Source organism: Aethalodelphis obliquidens, unplaced genomic scaffold (assembly GCF_003676395.1).
Source record: "Aethalodelphis obliquidens isolate GAN/ISIS:26980383/991018 unplaced genomic scaffold, ASM367639v1 scaffold16, whole genome shotgun sequence".
Taxonomy (NCBI): domain Eukaryota; kingdom Metazoa; phylum Chordata; class Mammalia; order Artiodactyla; family Delphinidae; genus Aethalodelphis; species Aethalodelphis obliquidens.
The window spans coordinates 33352438-33370628 of record NW_020837960.1 but is presented as its reverse complement, the minus strand read 5'-3'; the positions used below and the strand labels follow the sequence as shown (position 1 = coordinate 33370628).

Sequence of the window (18191 nt, the reverse complement as noted above, 5' to 3'; positions counted from 1 at the left end):
AAATAACTAAAACTCTAGTTTTAGGATAAAATTCAGTCAAAATCTAGTTCCTAATCAGAGAAAGTGCAGTAGATTCAGTGTAGTCTTTAGTGGAAATCTACTAATAGACTAACAATTGTAATTTCTCCAGTACAAAATAGCTGCAGGTTAAGTTGTAGACGTAACTTCAGCTGGAGAGTCTCGTGGCCTGTGGAAACCAGGAGACAGTCACTTGCCTACAACAGCAGTTCATTGGGCTGCTGTGTTGCATCGTAGGGCACGGCTCTGAGGATGGCTGATACAGAGGCTTCAGGTGTATTTCTGTGTTCCCTGCAGTGTTTTACTTCTGTGAGAGAATAATCCCTCCTGTGTTTGAGCCTAGAATATTTAAAACTTTAACATGATTTCTGAGTATCCACCTTTCATAGAAAGAAAATTCTTTAAGCTTAAGCTTTTCCAAAAATTTAATTACCTTGGGTAATTAAATCTAAATTTCGTATTTGCTTTCAAAATGTCATTATCTTGTTTTTGCTTTGAGGATGTGACCTGATTGTTTTATTCTCTTTTTTAAATTGTCAGTTGCAAAAGCATTATGAGCATGACCTTAAAAATCCTATAAAACATCAAGTTGGTATTAAAATGCCACTGCTAGGGTATATAGTTACAACCTGCTGTGAAGACCAGCTGAATACCACATACCAATTGCTAATTTAATTAGATAACCTGTGTGAAAGTTTTGTAAAATTAAACTAGTACAAATTGGAAGATCAAATTATCATAACTATCATCATAATTACTATTACATTTGTTTCATGAAGAAGAATCAAAAAGAAGTATCTATTTCAAACCATGAAATTCTTTGGAGCTCAAAACTAGTTCTGTGAAGTTACTTAGTGTAGAACCGTGGGTGCATCTGGAAGTCTTCAGACTTCGTAAGTTTAAGCATCAGTGGTTTGTCGCTTATGAATGGTGACCGAATGGTGCACATGAGCTCAGGCAAGTTCTGGATCCCGCATGGGGCCCATGTGGACCCCGCAGCCGAGTGGGAGTGGGCCTCCCGGCCGGACGCCCCCCACCCCAGTGAGGAGCTGGGAGCCTTCTAGCTCCTGCTTCCGGGGGCCGCACTCAGGCTTTAGGAAACATGGATTCCGAGGACTCCTGGGAAGTGAAATTGAGGGGTCAGGTCGAGACCTGTGCCCACCACGCACCCTCCTCAGAGCCCCCCGCCAGCCCCTGCCCTCCTTGAATCTAGACGGCCTGGGCCGCTACAGGCGCTCCTCTCCTGACGTGGCGGCCCATCACCCCGCGGTTCCCCCCCCGCACTGCACCCCCTGTCCTGATTGTTCTCGTTTGCTCATGGGGGCTTGTGATTTTACTGTTGTCAATGAGTACCGAATGTCACTGCAGTGGCTTTCCCTTTCTAATTACTACTCGGCCTGTTGATTCCTCTTCATCACAGTATTTGTGTATTCAGTGAACATAGTCAGCTTTTGTCTGTGTCTCTCATAGACCTGACCTTTTATCCTTATGTTGTACTCGCCATGGCGTAATTAAGGACACTTAGTAAGCTCAGACGAGTTACAGTTGATGCATTTAAATTACGCAGTGCTTACCTTACCTGCTCACCCATGTGAGTGCTGTGTCGCCGTGCTCGAGCAGTGTCTCTCTTCCTAATGCCTTATCACTGCCGCACTGCACCTGCATCACTTAGATACACGCTCTCGTCCCAGCCGTTCCTTCGTCTTCCTTTACGTCGCAGTCCTTATCCACAGAGCACTTTCTTTCTGTTTCCTTGAGATCAGTTTCTCCATTGTTCTTCGGGACTGCTTATTAAATCTTACATAAAGAGAAACATTTTCTTGGTGTTTTCTCACTTATATTTTACGTATGAACACAAAATTGAGGGGGAAATTAGTGGAAAAGGTCAGTCCTAGGAGAGAGAGCAGAGGCTTACAGAGAAGGAGTCCTGTGGGTATGAGAGCAGCCTACTCGGGAAATCGCTGCGTGCCCCCATGCGTTTGTCTAGATTGTGAGCCGTGGGGCAGGCGCCCTGTTTCCTGGCTGCGTGGTGCATGAGACGCTATTCGTTATGAAACAAAATGTCACAAATCAATGCCTGAAGTAAGGATGCTATCCTTTTCTAAATTTGAACTTAAAACTTCTTGTTACTTTTCCTGTGTGTCTCCTGTTTAGAATCTGTCTCAATGCAAAAACTTAACGTTTTTCCTTCGTAATTAGGATTTCTTCATAAAATAATTGCCGAGGCCTGTGTAATACCTCTTGTACAGATATATCTTGATTTCTTTGAATATTTCCACATGGTTAGGTATCTTTTTTCCAGTTGGTGACTTTCTACAGTCTGTCTAGCTTTCAGGTGTTCCTTGCTAAAGCACTGTGGGCCTCTGTGAGCGTCTGTAGTCGAGCTCGTCCATATTGTTAACTGGAGACGTTTGGGAACCAGCCACAGGGTTGAGACCAGGGATGTCCTGGATAACCACGCCACACCTTTACCTGAGCTGCTAGAAGGAATGCAGAGCTCAGCCCCAGTCTTTATCCCGTCCTTTCCCCTGCAAGTGCTGACAGTGGCAGAAGTTTGGCAGCAGAAAAGAAAAGGAGTGAAGAGGCTGGGTGGCCTTTCCTGATCTCCCTCCTCTGCTTGCAGTTTCCCCTCCTCCCACCTGATGACGTCTGCTCAGCTGGACATCAGCGACCAGCAGCGGCAACACCCAGTGCGTGATGAGTGTGGGCCGCTCTAGCCCTTTGCACGTACTGGCCAGTTTAATCGTCACAGGAGTCCTATGCTATGATGTTGGATGTGGTTTTATTATTACTGTTCTTTAAGATGAGAAACCTGAGGCCCGTGGTTGCAAAGCAACTTTCTCCAGGTCACACAGCTGTTGGGGGGTAGGCCTCAAATTCACATCCAGGAAGGCCAGCTTCTGAGTCCAGGCTCCTGGCTGCCATGCTCTGCTCCCTTACAGATAGTAGAGAAAAAGGATGATGAGAGTAATTACTTTCAGTTGGTGTATAGTCCTTACTTTTCTGCATCCAGGAAGTTGGTAGCTCACTCCATGAGCTAAACTGGAATGTACCTCTGTGAGCTCACTCTAATTTGATCAGAGCTAGGACCTCAGAACAGTGCTCTCCAAGTGTGGCCTGTGGACCCTCAGAGCCTCAGAATCGCCTGGGCTTCTTACAAAGTCTTGGGCCTCACCCCAGACTACCCCAACCCCAGAATTAAAGTCTCCGGATATGGAGTCCAAGAATCTATGTGGTTTTTAAACAAGTTCTCAAACTAATTTTTTATTCACAGACATTCCAGAAGCACTGGTGTAGTGTTATGCTTCCGAAGGGTTACCTTCAAACGATCAAACACCAGCTCAGGATACAGAATCTGCTTTAAGGGGAAAAGTAAACACAAAATAAATCAGGCCGTGGATTTTTAAAAACTGTTTTAAAACGGAAAGGGATTTGTGTAGACCTAAGAAGGAAAGATAAACAGATTCAGGGTTATGTGGATGGGGGTGATGGACCTCCCCAGGCCCCCAGCTCCAGTCTTAAAGCATGAAAGCTAGAAACTCATTTCTCTGGGCTGACTTTTCAGAGAAGTGCGTCCTCTTCTGGAACATTTATGGAGAAGGCGGCTGTTCTCGCCTTTGTTGCTGGGGGCCTGTGTTCCTGGGCGGGGAGGAAGCTTTGTGCCCTGTTCGCAGAGCCGTGGCAAACAGTCCCGGGCGTTGGGTGGAGCCGCCCCCCAGCACTGTTGGGTTTTAAGAGACAGTTCGCATTTTCGCTTCGCTGAACAGAAGAACGTTAGCTGCAAGGAACTCTTCAAACTTTATTGCACGAATGGAAGAGAGCAAAATGGGAAGACAGGAGTTGAAGGCTGAGTATTTTAAAAATGCCAAGGAAGAGAAAAATACCAGCCCACACCAAAGAGGATTAAGGGACAAAAGGAAACGATTAGGAGGGAAAAAGAAGATGGGGAAAGAGAGAGTTTACAAAACACAAAGTTTGTTTTGTTTTTTTTTTCCGGTACGCGGGCCTCTCACTGCTGCGGCCTCTCCGGCTGCAGAGCACAGGCTGCAGACGCACAGGCTCAGCAGCCATGGCTCACGGGCCCAGCCGCTCCGCAGCATGTGGGATCTTCCTGGACCAGGGCACGAACCCGTGTCCCCTGCATTGGCAGGCGGACTCTCAACCACTGCGTCACCAGGGAAGCCCCCAAAACACAAAGTTTTAATTGCTCATTCACAAATGAAGTACATTAATAATTTGTTCCTTTTTAAAAATCGAATTTCTAAATTTTTACAATATTCAAAAGGAGAATTCCTCTCCCAGTATTTGCCATTTTCCCCCCAAAGAAGTCAAATAATTTCAAGAAATTCTTTGTTTTGGCCAACTTAAAATAATATGTGACATTCAAAACTAATGTAAAATATAGTTGGTACTTATCCTCAAATTTCCAGTTATTACCAGAAGCTAGTTGAGCAGAAACCTTTTTGGTCTCAAAAGCGTTCTTAAAAGTTCTTAAAAAGAAAAAGATTTTGTATGAAGATCTCATAAAGACACAGCTTTAAATTAACTGTGAAGGAAAAATGCAAAATTTTTAAAGTTTACGTATGTAATGAAAGCTGCGAGAATGTTTCGCCCATTTTATACATTACTGCATTTATAAAGTTCAACAGAAACACAGGATAATTCATATAGCATTCATCCTTGGTATCAAGTGTGTGGTGATTTGGGCCGTGACGTTTTCCAGGGTGAGACTCCGCAACGCTCTGGTTAAAGGCCGTGGAGTCCTCGCCTGCTGGCATCACCCTGTGCTGGGTCCTTGGTTCACCTGTTCAGGAGACACTTGACATGGACGAGGTGCTCCAGCTGCTCGTCACCTGGCAGGAGAACGAGACAAACACAGGTCGCTTGTTGCCCAGCAGAGACACGCAGCGTGTGCACTGGATGGGGTTCGGCCCACGACCAGGGGTCCGAATGGTCCCCGGGGGAGGTGTGGCTGGACCTCAGGGCCTGGCGTGGAGACGGGAAGGTGTGAGAGAGGTCCGAGGGCAGGAAGGTGCGGCCACGTTCGTGAGTTCTTTGGAGTTGAAGCTGCAAAGAAGCGTCTTAAATTCTGTTTTCTCTTGAATTTGAAGTCAGAGCCAATCTTCTTAAGGATCCTTAACTAGGTAACAACTGCTCCTTGTTCTAAGACAGAAATCTAATTCTTACGGAATAAAAGCCCAGGATGGTGGACGGAACCCTGGGCTTTCCTCCCCAACCCCAGTCCGCTCCAGACCTGGTTCTCTTCAGTAAGATGAGGACAGTGTTCTCGGCTGGCCTTCACAACCGTCCACGGTGAACTTAGGTTTGTCCCAGTCTGTCACCGACATTGCTAGAAAACGACCGCATCCTTGGATGTCAGAAACGTCAAATCGCTGCGAGAGTTTGCAGCCCTCACCCTTGGGTCCTGTGACCACTGTCCTCCGGGGGCAGGTGACAGTGTGACAATGTGGGGCTGCGCGGGTCCTGGAGACTCTGCCTGTCCCCTGCAGGAGAGCAGTGTCGTGTGTTCACGGCGGGGAGAAAACACTTTCCCAACACTTACCTGTTCAATTTTCCATCATTTTATTTATATCTACTTTGCTCCTCTTCTCTTTGTACCTTCTTCTCTCATTGTTTCCCCCAAAGTGGGTATGGCATCTTTTTTTTTTCATATTATTGAAGAAACAAATGTTATTCTAAAAATTCAGGTAGATTACTTTTGTAAGTAACGTTTTAATTCAAATAAAAATGTGTTAAGGAAAAAGTGAAAATCGTTCAGCCACGACTTTGAGATCACTGTTAGCATTTTGACATTTCATAATCCCAGGCATTTTTACAAATATATGCAAACATATCAATACGTTTTTTTTTTTTTTTTTTTTGCTGTATGCGGGCCTTTCACTGCCGCGGCCCCTCCTGTTGCGGAGCACAGGCTCCGTCGCGCAGGCCCAGCGGCATGGCTCACGGGCCCAGCTGCCCCGTGGCACACAGAATCCTCCCGGACTGGGGCACGAACCCGCGCCCCCCGCATCGGCAGGTGGACCCCCAACCACTGCGCCACCAGGGAAGCCCTATCAATACGTTTTTTAAATGGGACTTTTTTTTTTTTAAACAAAAATGGATTTTTATAAAAATACTGTCTTGTAACCTGAGTTTTCCCCTCACTGAGGAAGATAACATGGCAGCTTCCCATGTCAGCAAAGGCAGGCCTCTGTCGGTTTTTGCCCCTTTCTGTGGCTGTTTGACGTGTCAGTGTTGCTGTGATGAGAATCTTCTGTCAGTCCCGCTTCCGTACCTCACACCCCTGGAAGTGAGTCCGGATTCCTGGGAACTTTATGAGGTGTTGAAACTCTGAGAAGGCGGCAGTGTCTCCTGCTGAGAACAAAACGTGACGCTCTAGTGCGCCTGTGTCCCTGGGCCTGTGGTCTGCCCCCTGGCATTCGCTGTGGGGCTGGGGCCTGTTTGCACCGGCCCCTCCCAATAAGTTGTTATTGTTGTGCCTACTTTATTTTCAGAGTTTCATGTTCTCTTTCTCCAGAAGGTTTCCCCAAACTGGACCTCATCTTAACCCCCTCCAGTCACGCGGCTGACGCGTCCCTCCCCGAGACCCTCACGGCCATGGTGTGAATGTAGCGGCCACTTTGACCTTTCCAACCTGCCTGACGGAGCCCCGCTCTGTCATCCCCTCCCTGTCCCTTTAGTTCCCGGGGCTCCGGGGGGTGGCGGGACCTGACCCTCTGAGGGCTCCCCTTCATTCCGTCCCCTGAAGGCCCCGCGACCCAGCCTCTGGGTGTGGATGGTCTGAGAGAAGACTTGGCCGAGTCTCCACAGGTCACATTGCTTTAAACTTAGAACCTTATCGAGCCTATGTGCCGGTAAACGTTCTTGTCTCACTTGTGACATCGCCGTCTCACTTGTGACATCGCCGTCTCTGTAACCTCCACACGGACTCGCTGCTCCAGCTGCTATGGCGACGGGGACACAAGATTGATCACGGTGGGGTTTATTGATTTCCAGTGGCAAATGGGTGGAAGAGGATGAGAACCCTGACCTCCACCCACAGACGAGTGAGTGGAGTCATGGGGGCCTCGGGGAGTGAGGGGGGCTGGCCGGGGGAGCTGGTGGAGCTGAGGAACAAGCCCACGAGGAGGAGGCCGCACCGGGGAGGGGGCGTGCGGTCCCGGGCCCAGGAGGATGGAGTCTGAGCCCACGGCGGGCGCCAGTCCACTCGGGTCCATGGGGCTCGGCTGAGTCAGCCGGCTCTGGGTTCTCCTGGGAGCAAAGCAGGCCACGTCCCCACGTGCCCCACCTGGGGGTCTTGATGCAGATGGGCTTGCCATGGCAGGGGGCTTCCAGGCTGGAAAACAGCGAGGGCTTGAGGGGGTGAATTAGGCAAAGGCGGGTGAAAGCCAAAGCATGGGAAAGTTCTAGACAGGCGCAAAGACGGTGTGACGGGGGCACAGTCATCGATGCACGTGCTCACTTTCGTAGGTTGTCCTGTGCTAAGCTTACAGTTTCTTAGATCTTTTCCCACGTTTGATTTGGAAAAAAGTTTCAAGTTATGTGGACATTTGTTTTTATGAGTTTAATTATTTTATTGTCTACGTCTTACAGATATGCTGGCAATTACTAATCTGAAATAAAATCTGATTAGAGATATTAAAATATTTATTTTGTTGCATCATTTTTAGATTTTCTTTTGTTTGTGAAGGCAGAGGGAGAGATGGAGTTCTGGGGAGGTTTCTTTTTAATAGAAAAAACTCAAGCATGTTTACATATATTTGAAGTTCCTAAGTTTTAGGAGAGTGTTTCATTTTACAAAAATGAGCCTTTTGTTTTGTTTTGTTTTGTTTTGTTTTTTGCGGTACGCGGGCCTCTCACTGTTGTGGACTCTCCCGTTGTGGAGCACAGGCTCTGGGCGCGCAGGCTCAGCGGCCATGGCTCACGGGCCCAGCCGCTCCGCGGCATGTGGGATCTTCCCGGACCGGGGCACGAACCCGTGTCCCCTGCATCGGCAGGCGGACTCTCAGCCACTGCGCCAGCAGGGAAGCCCAGTCTTTTAGTGTTTTGAATTTTATTTTATTTTTTATACAGCAGGTTCTTATTAGTCATCTATTTTATACATATTAGTGTGTACATGTCAATCCCAATTCAATTCATCCCACCACCATCCCACCCCCCTGCCACTTTCCCCTCCTTGGTGTCCATACGTTTGTTTCTCTACATCTGTGTCTCTACAGAAATGAGTCTTGAATCATTGAAAAAGATTGTTTTTTTTCTTCCTAGGAGACTACAAGGTCAGTAATCCCATCTGTGACCTGATAATTTATAAATATTTGGGGAGTTGTCAGGGTTGGGGGAATAAATGGTGTCCTTTGAATTAATGATGAAATTATGTTTACGTTACTGAAGATCTAAATAAGATACCAATCTATGTTAAGAAATTTTAATTCAATTGTAAATAGTTGTCAAAAGCCGTCTGTTTCTGCTCACTGACTACCCTCTTCTCTAAACAAACCATTATTCATACAAGAGCCTGGAGTCAGCATTTAATCAGAAGCTCTAACTTAGGCGCAGCAAAGCGTGTAAAAAGAAACCTAAGAATGTCACAGTTTGGAGATAATTCTTATGTCTTAAGGGTGAGTTGATGTGTAAGAAAGTAGGCTGTTGGGCAGATCTTAGGTATAGAGATTTAACAGTGCCTTTATTGTGGAAGCTGACTTTCAAAACCCTGTTGTCCTTGAATCATGTCAAGTGGGGCTAAAGCAGAAATAGCCCATTCGCAAGGTCCCCTTCTCCCTCCACCCCTTCAGCCACTGCGTTTAAGACCTGAGCTTTCACATCTGGGAAATACTTGGTTTTTAAGTTGTTTGCAGAAGCAAGGACGACCCTGCACTTTGAAGCCTGAGTGCCGTTCGCGTGTCTGGCGGGACTGGTGGCCCTTCTCAGGGTTTCCCCCGTACTTACAAGGCAGCCGGGCCTCCCTCCTGCGGGGCCGACTCAGGGGCCACTCCCAGTGAGCCCAGCCTCGGGAGGCAGGACAGTAAGGCCTAAGGGACGCACAGTTTAGCGTGTGTTTTAGAAATCGGTGCTTGGTTGTCGTTGACCTTGGAGGACTGTCATTTATCCCTGTTTCCTTGCAGCGCAGCTGACACCCAGTGTGTCCTTCTAACGTGTCGCCTTTTCACTTTAGCGCACCAAGTCCGGCAGGGATGGCAGCGGGGGTCCCCGCGGCAGGAGAGACGGGAGCGCTGGCAGTGGTGAGTGTCCCTGTTCCTGTCTCCCCGGACATGCCAGTTGACAGATTTCTAGTACACGGGCTTCTAGAAGCACCTTGAAGTAACCTGAAGATGTCCTGTTTGTTTGTTTTATACACAGTTAAACTTCACCTACTCTACTTTTGTGAGCATCAGGCTGCTGTGTAATCGAGTGTTTGTAGGTGTTAGTGGGCGTTGGTTCCTGAATAAACGGACCTGTTTCTGCTAATTGATGAATAGACAGTTCACATTGGATAGATTATCACGGGTGTCCATACTAGTGGGTTTTACTGTGTCACGTTTTTTAGGTTGCGTTGTGAGGAGGCGCCATGGGGCCTGGGGTCGTCACCTGGATGCTGACAGACCTGTACACTTGTAGTGTAGCAGTGGTGCTGGTGTGGGCACTGGGCGGCATGGCCATGGTCCCAGCTGTAGCCCTGTGTCTCTGGACCAGCCACGCAAATGCTGTCGCTTTGGGCGATTCTGTGGCTGCTGGGGACACTGTTACTTAATAAGAAGGTTTGTTAAGTTTTCCTCCCCTTTTTCCCCATCAACAAAATCTACCTTCTGTCTCTACTTCAGGGGATAGTAGAAGTTATATTTAGGGGAAATTGGATGGTTTTAAAGAAACTAATTAGAAAAACAAATGCTAAATTGGGATCCGAATCATGTCCGCTCGTAGCACCGTCGTGCAGACAGGACCCGACGTCATCCTCTTGTGTCTGTCTGTGGTCAGGAGTCACAACAAAGAGAAATGCGACCCTCGGTTTAGGGAGGCCTTTCTTTCGTTCGTTCGTTCATTTACTGGATGCACGCTGGGTGCCGAGGACATGGGGACGAATGAGACGGGGCCCCTGCCCTCAAGGAAATCAGGATCGACTTGGAAAGACACTCGGGCCCTGATCTGCTGAGGGCGCCGCCTGGCGGGGGTGGGGGCGCGGCTGGGACGGAGAGCACCCTCGAGGGCGGAGCTCTGCTCCCTCGGTGCGCCCAGGCGCTGACAGCCAGTGCCGTGCCTGGTCCAGCGGGACATCTGGATTCCCCGAGGGTCAGTCCCGCTGCTCCAGCAGAAGCCCCAGGCCTGGTCCCAGGGACCAGCACCCAGAGCTTGAGAAGTTGGCAGGGCGGCCCTGAGCCTGGGCCCTGTGTGTGCCGGGGCCGCCCCTCACCTCCCCGCCTCTGCCCCTCCCCGTCCCATGCGTGTGGGTGGCCCTCCATCCAGGTCCTGGTCTGGAGACCTGTCCCAGCAGCTCTCAGTCCCTTGTCCAGCAGGGCCACCTGCGGTGGAATTCGGCATCTTGCGGAGTTTAGAGAAGTATGTATTGTGACGCATTAGCCATGTACCCTGTACCTCCCCTGGGGAGCACCTCCCCTGGGGAGCACCTCCAAGTCAAGGAGTCTCACTACTTCAGGGAAGCGTGAATATTCACACTAAGGATAAGCAATGGCCCGGAATAGCTGCAGGTCAAGTCAGGTTTTATTCTTGACGTGAAGTTGTGTTTCTGCCTGGAAACCTGGCTTTAGAGCTCTTTGGAATTTGGATTGTCGTTGAGGGGCTGTGGGTCTGCGTCTGCCAAAAGCATTGAAGCAGCTTGGGGAGGGTCTGGGCAGCCCGCCAGCTGGCCGAGGTGGGAGCTCTTGAACTGCGTGTCCCTCGAAGGAGTAACCCCCAGGGAAGTGTCAGTTACTTACTGAGTTCTAGGACCAGATTCACCACCCTCTAAGATCCTCCACGTCCCGCTGAAAATCTTGAGCTCAGAGTAACCCTAACGCACACCCATCACCAAGCCTGCCCTCGGTCCGCAGGGCCTTCCCTGGTCACCGTGGGCTTGTGACGTGTCGCTGAGGCCCCTGGGGGTCCTCACGTTCAGGGTCCACTTGGGAGACTCCAGCCCTCCAAGCGAGGTGTCCTGAGAGCTGCCGGTGCTGAGCCGGAGCCCAGACGACGGTGTCCACCCCAGAGAGTGGCCCCCGACCCGCCTCCCACGTGCCACCCCACGCAGAGGAGGGCGCCTCCTGGGCCAGCCTCCCCACCACTGCCGTTTCTCTCTTAGTAGGTTTTCCTTTCTCCCATCCAGTGCGTTGCAGCCCAGCACAAACAGGCAGTCCTGGGGCACAAACACGCTTCTTGGAGCCGAAGCTCCAGCCGTGGGCCTTGTGGGCCAGGGGTCGTGGACCTGGCTCTGGGGCAGGTTTAAAGCAGCTCCCGGCTCCCGGGGGGCTTGCCTCTCTCTCTCTCTACACTTGCTCTTTTGTTCCTGTTTCCCATCATCGCCGACACCCCACTTCCTCCTGGGGCCCCTCCCTGTCCCCGGAGCCTGGCTCTCGGCCCCCCTCCAGCTCGCACAGGCCGGGGACCGGCCCGCCCAGCTTTGGGGTCTGAGCCCACTGGGCTTCCTCCTTGCTTCGCCTTGCGGCCCCCGGAACACCCTGGGCCCCGTGGATGAGCCCCCCCTCAGCAGCGTCCCGCCCCCGCCCCCTGCAGCCCCCCGTGGGCCGAGGTCGCTGGCCATCCCTCGAGCTCCCAGCACGGCCTGCGTGTTGAAGGGTGCCCGGGGCCCACCACCTTCCACCTCTGCCCCGGGAGACCCAGCGGCACACGTCTCAGCCTGGAACTCTCTGGCACTCTGTCTGGATGAGACCCGCAGCTCATATAGGGGAAAGGGACAATTTTCTATGTGGATCCAGGTGAGGCCAGCCTGGAGCTGTTAAGTATGATGTGTTAAAATTAAGTGCAGCGCCTACAACTAGGTTTTTAAAAGTGTTGCCTAGGAGAGAGGACCATAGGGAACATGTCATCGTAATTATTCGTTTGTATAAAATGGCTGTTTCTGAAATGCCTGAGGGCCCTTGAAAATTGTTCTTTTTCTGTGCACCAGACTCTGGTCTCTGTTAATTTGCTGATTGACCTCAGCACCCTTCCTCACGTGTAGCATTTGAGTGTGTAGCAGAGTCACTGGAAAGGCTGGTTAAAACAGACCCGAGCCCCCAACCCCGGTGACCGGCCCGGGGTCCTGTGTTTCTGACCAGGTCCCAGCTGCCGCTGCTGGTCCTGGGACCACACCTGGAGAACCAATGCTGTATCTCAAAGGAGAGAATGCAGATTACATGCGGCCTCGTGTATGTAAAAGGTCACCACCACTACTACCACCAAACCCACGTTCACGTATGTGGCAGTCTCTGGTCACCCAGCCTCCGGGCTCCGTCACCCACAGGGGGTTCCCCCCGGGAGGTGGTGTGAGACCCGCCTGCACACGCCGATGCTGGGCAAACAGTATGTTGTTATTATCACTTACACAAATCGCGCTGGGAAGCAGCAGCGTTTGCTTTAGAGCTTTGCAGGATTTTCAGTACTTTAGTTTGTTTTTTACAGAATAAGCTTAAAATGAAATGAACTTGTTTTAAGTACTTGAAATAAAAAATGCATTACCCTTAAATGCAAAATTTTGGCTTCAGGTTTTAACAGCTCGGTGCCAAAACATCAGTTGAGAAAAACAATTAAATCAAATGCACGTGCACAGGCAGAGCTGAGCTCCACGAGTTCAGGGTCCACATGGCCGCCCCGTAGCGTCCGCAGGGATGAGGGGTGAGAGGGACAGCATGTTCCCGAGGCCGGGAGCCGGACAGGTGGCCTCTCCTGCGGCCCTGTCTGCCCTTGGGGGACAGCGGGTTTGCTGACTGACTCCGCGTACTGGGTTATGAAGGTTTTGTGTTAAAATTGTTGGTCGTTTACTGCGTGTGATACTTAATGGTTTACTGCGTTTTTCAGTCTAATTTTTATTCTGTCTTGGGTGTGAACGTCTCTTATGCACTATTTCCATTCCATATTTGGATTCTATAATCCTTTTAAGGTTTTTCCTTAAATTGGGCCAGAATCTATCCTCCTCTGCCGGGCACATCTGACCCCTTCTGTACTCATTCTCCAGGCCTGTGAAGAGTTGGGGGGCGGTGCCTGGGCCAGGCTCGCCGGCCTCTCCCGCCCCTCACCTGCCCAGGCCTCTGACGGCTCCCAGGCTCCACGTGGGCGACGACCCAGCCCCTTCCCCCCACCCGCTGCCCCACTCCGCGCCAGGGGGTGTTCGCCAGTGTCTCCAAGCACACGGTGGAAAGGGTCTGATGAAGCCTACTCTTGAGTGATGCTTTGACTATATTATAGGTTCCCAACAAGAGATTTCTTTTAAATTTCAAAAAACAAGGATTACATCCTTTGGAAATTGGCTGTCAAATGAAACAGCCTTCCTGTTTCTTGACAGATAAGTAGACGTTAAGATTTGTAATGCAGTGTGATGTTGCCCACCGTGCTGAACACATGTGCTTTTGCTCCTGTGTCTCCAGACGGCGGCCAGAACTGTGGTGCCGGTAGCAGAGGCGAGCGGCTCAGCGCCCAGCTCCGAGCCCTGCCCAGGACGGAGGAGCCTTACGACAGCAGCAGTAACAAGGAGCTAGGCAAGTGCCCGGGCCTGGCAGGTCTGGACTGGAAGGGACGGGCAGACGCGTCCACCTGGGCGTTATTAAGGGTTTTCCAGCACAGACAGAAGTTTTACATGACTTGGGAGAGCGTTTCTTTTCATTCTGGGTTGTTCAGTTTTGAAGATGAGCCTCATTGGTTTCACATTTGCTGTTTTTCCCTGTTCCTCTAATGCAACCATCTGTTCTGAAACCTAGACGCCTCCTATGTGGATCCGCTTGGCCCGCAAATAGAAAGACCCAGAACTGCAGCCAAAAAGAGAGTCGACGAGGATGATTTTGCTGATGAAGAATTAGGAGATGATTTGCTTCCAGAATAATATATATTTTAATGTATTATTTATTAATTAAAGGGAAGGAATCGCCTTACAAGATAATACTCATGTTAAAGTTTGGATTAAATACCCAAACTTTAATTTTGCACACTGTCAAAACTTTAAATAAGTGTATTCTGTTCTGTGAGTATGGATTTAGATTTTGTTTTGCTTTTAATGGAATAAAAACATGTGAAAATAATACTTTAGGCCAGAGACTGACTTACCCTCTTGAAAACATTGACCCACAGTAAGAAATAGATCTTGTAGCACTCCCTAGGACCTCCACACACGTAAGTATTATTACTCACTGATTACTACAGTGTGTGCTGCTGTCTTCTGTAATTTCATTGAGACAACCTGTGAGTAATGGAAACACTCTAGTGATTTCATGGTTTGCAGCTTGACAGCTGTGCTGGGACGCGCCCTTGATGAGTCTGTATTCAGGTAAGTTGCTTTGGAAGTGTTGCGTTGTGGGGATTCCAGCGCTAGTAAAGCAGCTGTTTGGGGGCAGTAAAGTAGTGAGAGAGCAGCAGCCCGTGGCCCCTTCAGCCCCCAGCGCGGCAGCCTCGAGTTGTGCTTCCCGGTGAAATGCGGGGTCGAAGCCAGGACTGCGTGCATCCTTCTTACGGTATGTCTGGCTGGCGGGCATCGTCCAGAGGAGTGCGGTGGTGGGCAGTCAGGGCAGACGCGGCCGGTCTGTCACACCTCACGAGAGAGAGTGGACCCTCCACCTCACTTTACGCTGTTTCCACGGCATGCACACTTGTGTTGGGTGCGGGAGAGGAAACGCCAAAAGCAGAGCACATTCCCTGCTCGCAGAAGAAGTTATGATCTGATGGGGCAGGCGTTCACCAAATACACTAAACGGCTAGTGTGCGAGAGCGTGAGGCTACGGTCGTGACGGAGACAGCAGGGCCCTGCCCTCAAGGAGCGTAAATGCTGGCGGGGGACGCGGACAACAAGTGTATTTTTTTGATGGGCTTTGGGTGTTGTTAAGGGCGGCGAAGAGAGTGAAGTGGAGGAGTGCCACGGAGCGTGACGGTGGCGGAGGGGGCGAGCTGGGGAAGCCCTCCAGGGGCATTTGTGTCAGCAGCAGGCAGACGCGCTTCGGGGCTTGAAGGGCCCGGGCCCCCGGGGCAGGGCCGGGCCTCGTGGAGCCCAGCGGCGCCTGAGGCTTCACTCTGTAACAGCGAAGGCGCCCTTGGCAGGTTTCGCTGGGGGAGGGCGCGTGACGTGACGTGGTCTAACCTCGGGAGCAGCGAGCCCGCCGCCCTGAGGGGGTTGGCTGGGGCGGGCGGCCTGCGTGGGAGAGGGGCGCCTGGGGGCTGTGAGGGTCGGTGCGGCCCAGCACGCGTTTGGGAGGGAGAGCTCGGGAGAGTTACCGGTGGCCTGTGTGCGGGTTGTGAGCAAGAGGAGAACACGATGGCAGCGTTTGTGGCGGAGGCGCTGAACGGCCGGGGTTGCCTTTCTCTGAGGTGGTCGCGTCAGGGCAGCCAGTGCTGCCACACTAGGGCCCCGGGAAAGCAGCGAGCAGACCGTGTGCTGTGCGTCAGGAGGGCCGCGAGCAGCAGGGCTAAGCGACAGACGTGCGTTCGGAGCCCAGGCGAGAGGTGGGGAGGAGAGATCCGAGGAGGGAGACGGAAGTTAGTCATCTCGGGAGAAGTATATAACTCGGAAAGTGTGACAGGCCCGCGTGTGGAATGACCATCTGAGATGCGGCGCACGCCCAGCTGTATGAACGGAACAGAGTGGGGTTGTTCCAGGCAGATGTCACAGAGCGAAAAAGGAACAAGGGACCAGGGTATTTGCAGGGGCGTGGTGATCGCGTCGAACCACCAACTCTGCCCCAGCCGAGAAGGGAAACTAGGACTCGCGTGGGGTGGCTGGTGAAAAGGCAGGGGCAGCAGACGAGGTCAGACAGCCAGCTACAGGACAGGTGCGGAGAGAAGGTGCTGGTGTCGGGGGCCACTCACACACTCGGACGGACGGGGAGCCGCTCCTGGTAATGAGCGCAGGGGTTGCAGTGGGGGAGCACAGGCTTCCAGAGTCGAGACGTGCTGGGGGAAAGCAGGTGGAGCTGGGGTAGCCAGTTAGAGGCCAGGTCTTGGGTGGCTCCTCCACAGGTGTTAAAGGTGCGGGAATGAGGTGCAGGCGTGGTGGGACCTCCAGGTGCTGCCCGCGAAGACGACAGAAAGAACTCTTGGTGGGGAGACCTGACCTTCGGAGGAGGGAAGGAGGTTTGGATCCGTCAGTAACCCAGGAAGGTAAGTGGACGTAGCCACCCCTACCCCGGCTCCCATGCCAGGGAGCTACAGCCGGTCTGGCACTGGGGGACTGAGTGATCCAGGGGCTGAGAGAGGAACGGCTCTCGTTGCGGAGAACACTGTAGAGGAGTTAGCTTCCAAGGGAACGTGAGGAGGCTGCCTTTGAGTGTTTTGTCGCCTTTTTCTCACTCGTCTTGACGTTGGACCGAACTAAGAGCATGTTTATTTCACACGTTCATAAATATGTTCAGGTTTGAGGGCAATTGACTGCAGACATTTTGCACCTGTTGAGAAGACAATTTCTCAACTCTGCTTAGCATCACAGAAATGCATTTTATGTTCTATCAAGTGGGCAAGCATCTTCAGTAGTTTATGATCTTTCATAAAATGAAAAGTGTTGGAAAGTAAATACCTTCGTTTCCAAGTAACAGGGGAGGAGAGAGAAGTTGCCATGTTATCAGACAATGGAAGATATTTTGTTGAATAATATATAGAATGAGCGGTGTGGCGCTGTATTGCCTTACCTTTCCAAGGATGAAACTGCTGTCTCCTAAAGGATTCCCACACTTCTACCACATTTAAAAAAAAACAGTATGTGTTCGTGTACTGATATGTTTATTCCCATTTTACCAGAAAGAACACAATTTCTCTACTAATCAGAAAAAAAGTTTTGTAACCTCAAAACAAACGTTTACTCACCAAGCTGTAAATAGCTTAAATGGCTTAAATTGGAGATTTCTGTGGGATTTTGAGCAGTCAATAGGACAATCCCTAAACTCTTCAGTTATAGAATATTCAAGGCATACAAGTGTTGTTTTTCTACACAGCATACTGAAATGTAGTTTAACCAGTGATTTACAAGGCAGTCAAATACCAAAGCTGGAAAGCATTTAGAGAACAATCAATTATGTATTTTCTATACCTTCGAAAACCTTTCAGCTGTTATCATTTGTTTTCATTGGCCAAGTATGACTGCCGTAAAATGAGCGTATTCACTAGCCCACCACCTAGAAAGCATTAAGCATTCATTTACAGAATGAACGAACGAGCACGTTTGCTTTGGTTCTTGAAATAGAATTCCCTCGTGTAAGTATATTTTCTTTATTTACAAAGTATTAGGCTTATTTTACATGACTGCGCGCGCTTACAGTCCCGGCATCACGAAGCAGGAGTTCCTGACCCTGTAGCGCCCAAGGATGCCCAGTTCCGGCCATAAAAGTGCAAGCTGGGTAGAATGTTTGGTGCTTGGATTTCGGAGGTGCTAGTGGGGCAGATAAGGACCGCTTCCTGGTGTCTGGGGGAAGGAGAAGCGCCCCCGCCCCCCGTTCGGAACGCTCTCCATCTCCAGTCCCTCAGAGGAAGTCGTGGCGAAGAAGCTGCTTCCAGGCCCCGCGCGCGCCTCTCCAGGTGCCCGTCCCGCTCCCGCGGCGCCTTCGTCCGGGAGGCTCTTCGCGGCGGCCGGACCCGGCCGACTTCCCTTCCAGCCGAGGCGCCTCCTTCCGCTCAGCGCCGCGCGGCTCCGTTCGGGACGTGTCCGCGCCTCCGCGACCACCGGAGCCACTTCGGGGCGATGCTGGGGCCGCCGGTGAGTGCGCGGCGCAGCGGCCGCGTCTCGGTCCCCGGGCGCCGCCGCCCTCCGTCCCGGGCCGCCTCGTGGGGCCCGCGCGCCCAGGACACGCGGGGGCCGCCGAGGGGCCCGGGCGCCGTCATAGGCACTCGCAGCCCGCGGCGCAGCAGCCCGGCCGGCACACGCACACGCGCACCGCGCACCCGCGGCCCACGCGGACCCCTGCTCGGGGCGGCGGCGGCGGGGGGCGAGCGGGCCGCCTCGGGGGAGGGCCCCGGGGTGCCCGCGGGCGGCGCGCGGG

General features: G+C 51.5%; 2 protein-coding genes across 8 annotated transcripts in view; both read left to right on the top strand.

Annotated features, from left to right (window-relative positions):
- Positions 1-14258, top strand: part of IFT88 (intraflagellar transport 88) — a 76598-nt gene extending 62340 nt beyond the window's left edge. For all 7 annotated transcript variants that reach the window (XM_027116732.1, XM_027116728.1, XM_027116736.1 and 4 more), the window contains 3 exons: positions 9212-9278; positions 13611-13721; positions 13941-14258. In XM_027116732.1, coding sequence (XP_026972533.1) covers positions 9212-9278; positions 13611-13721; positions 13941-14062 — 300 coding nt within the window. In that variant the 3' untranslated portion in view covers positions 14063-14258. The remainder of the gene's footprint in view (positions 1-9211; positions 9279-13610; positions 13722-13940) is intronic.
- A 1223-nt stretch (positions 14259-15481) lies between these two features.
- IL17D (interleukin 17D) overlaps positions 15482-18191 on the top strand; it is a 25444-nt gene continuing 22734 nt past the window's right edge. The window contains exons 1-2 of the mRNA XM_027116129.1: positions 15482-15518; positions 17672-18169. Coding sequence (XP_026971930.1) covers positions 15482-15518; positions 17672-18169 — 535 coding nt within the window. The remainder of the gene's footprint in view (positions 15519-17671; positions 18170-18191) is intronic.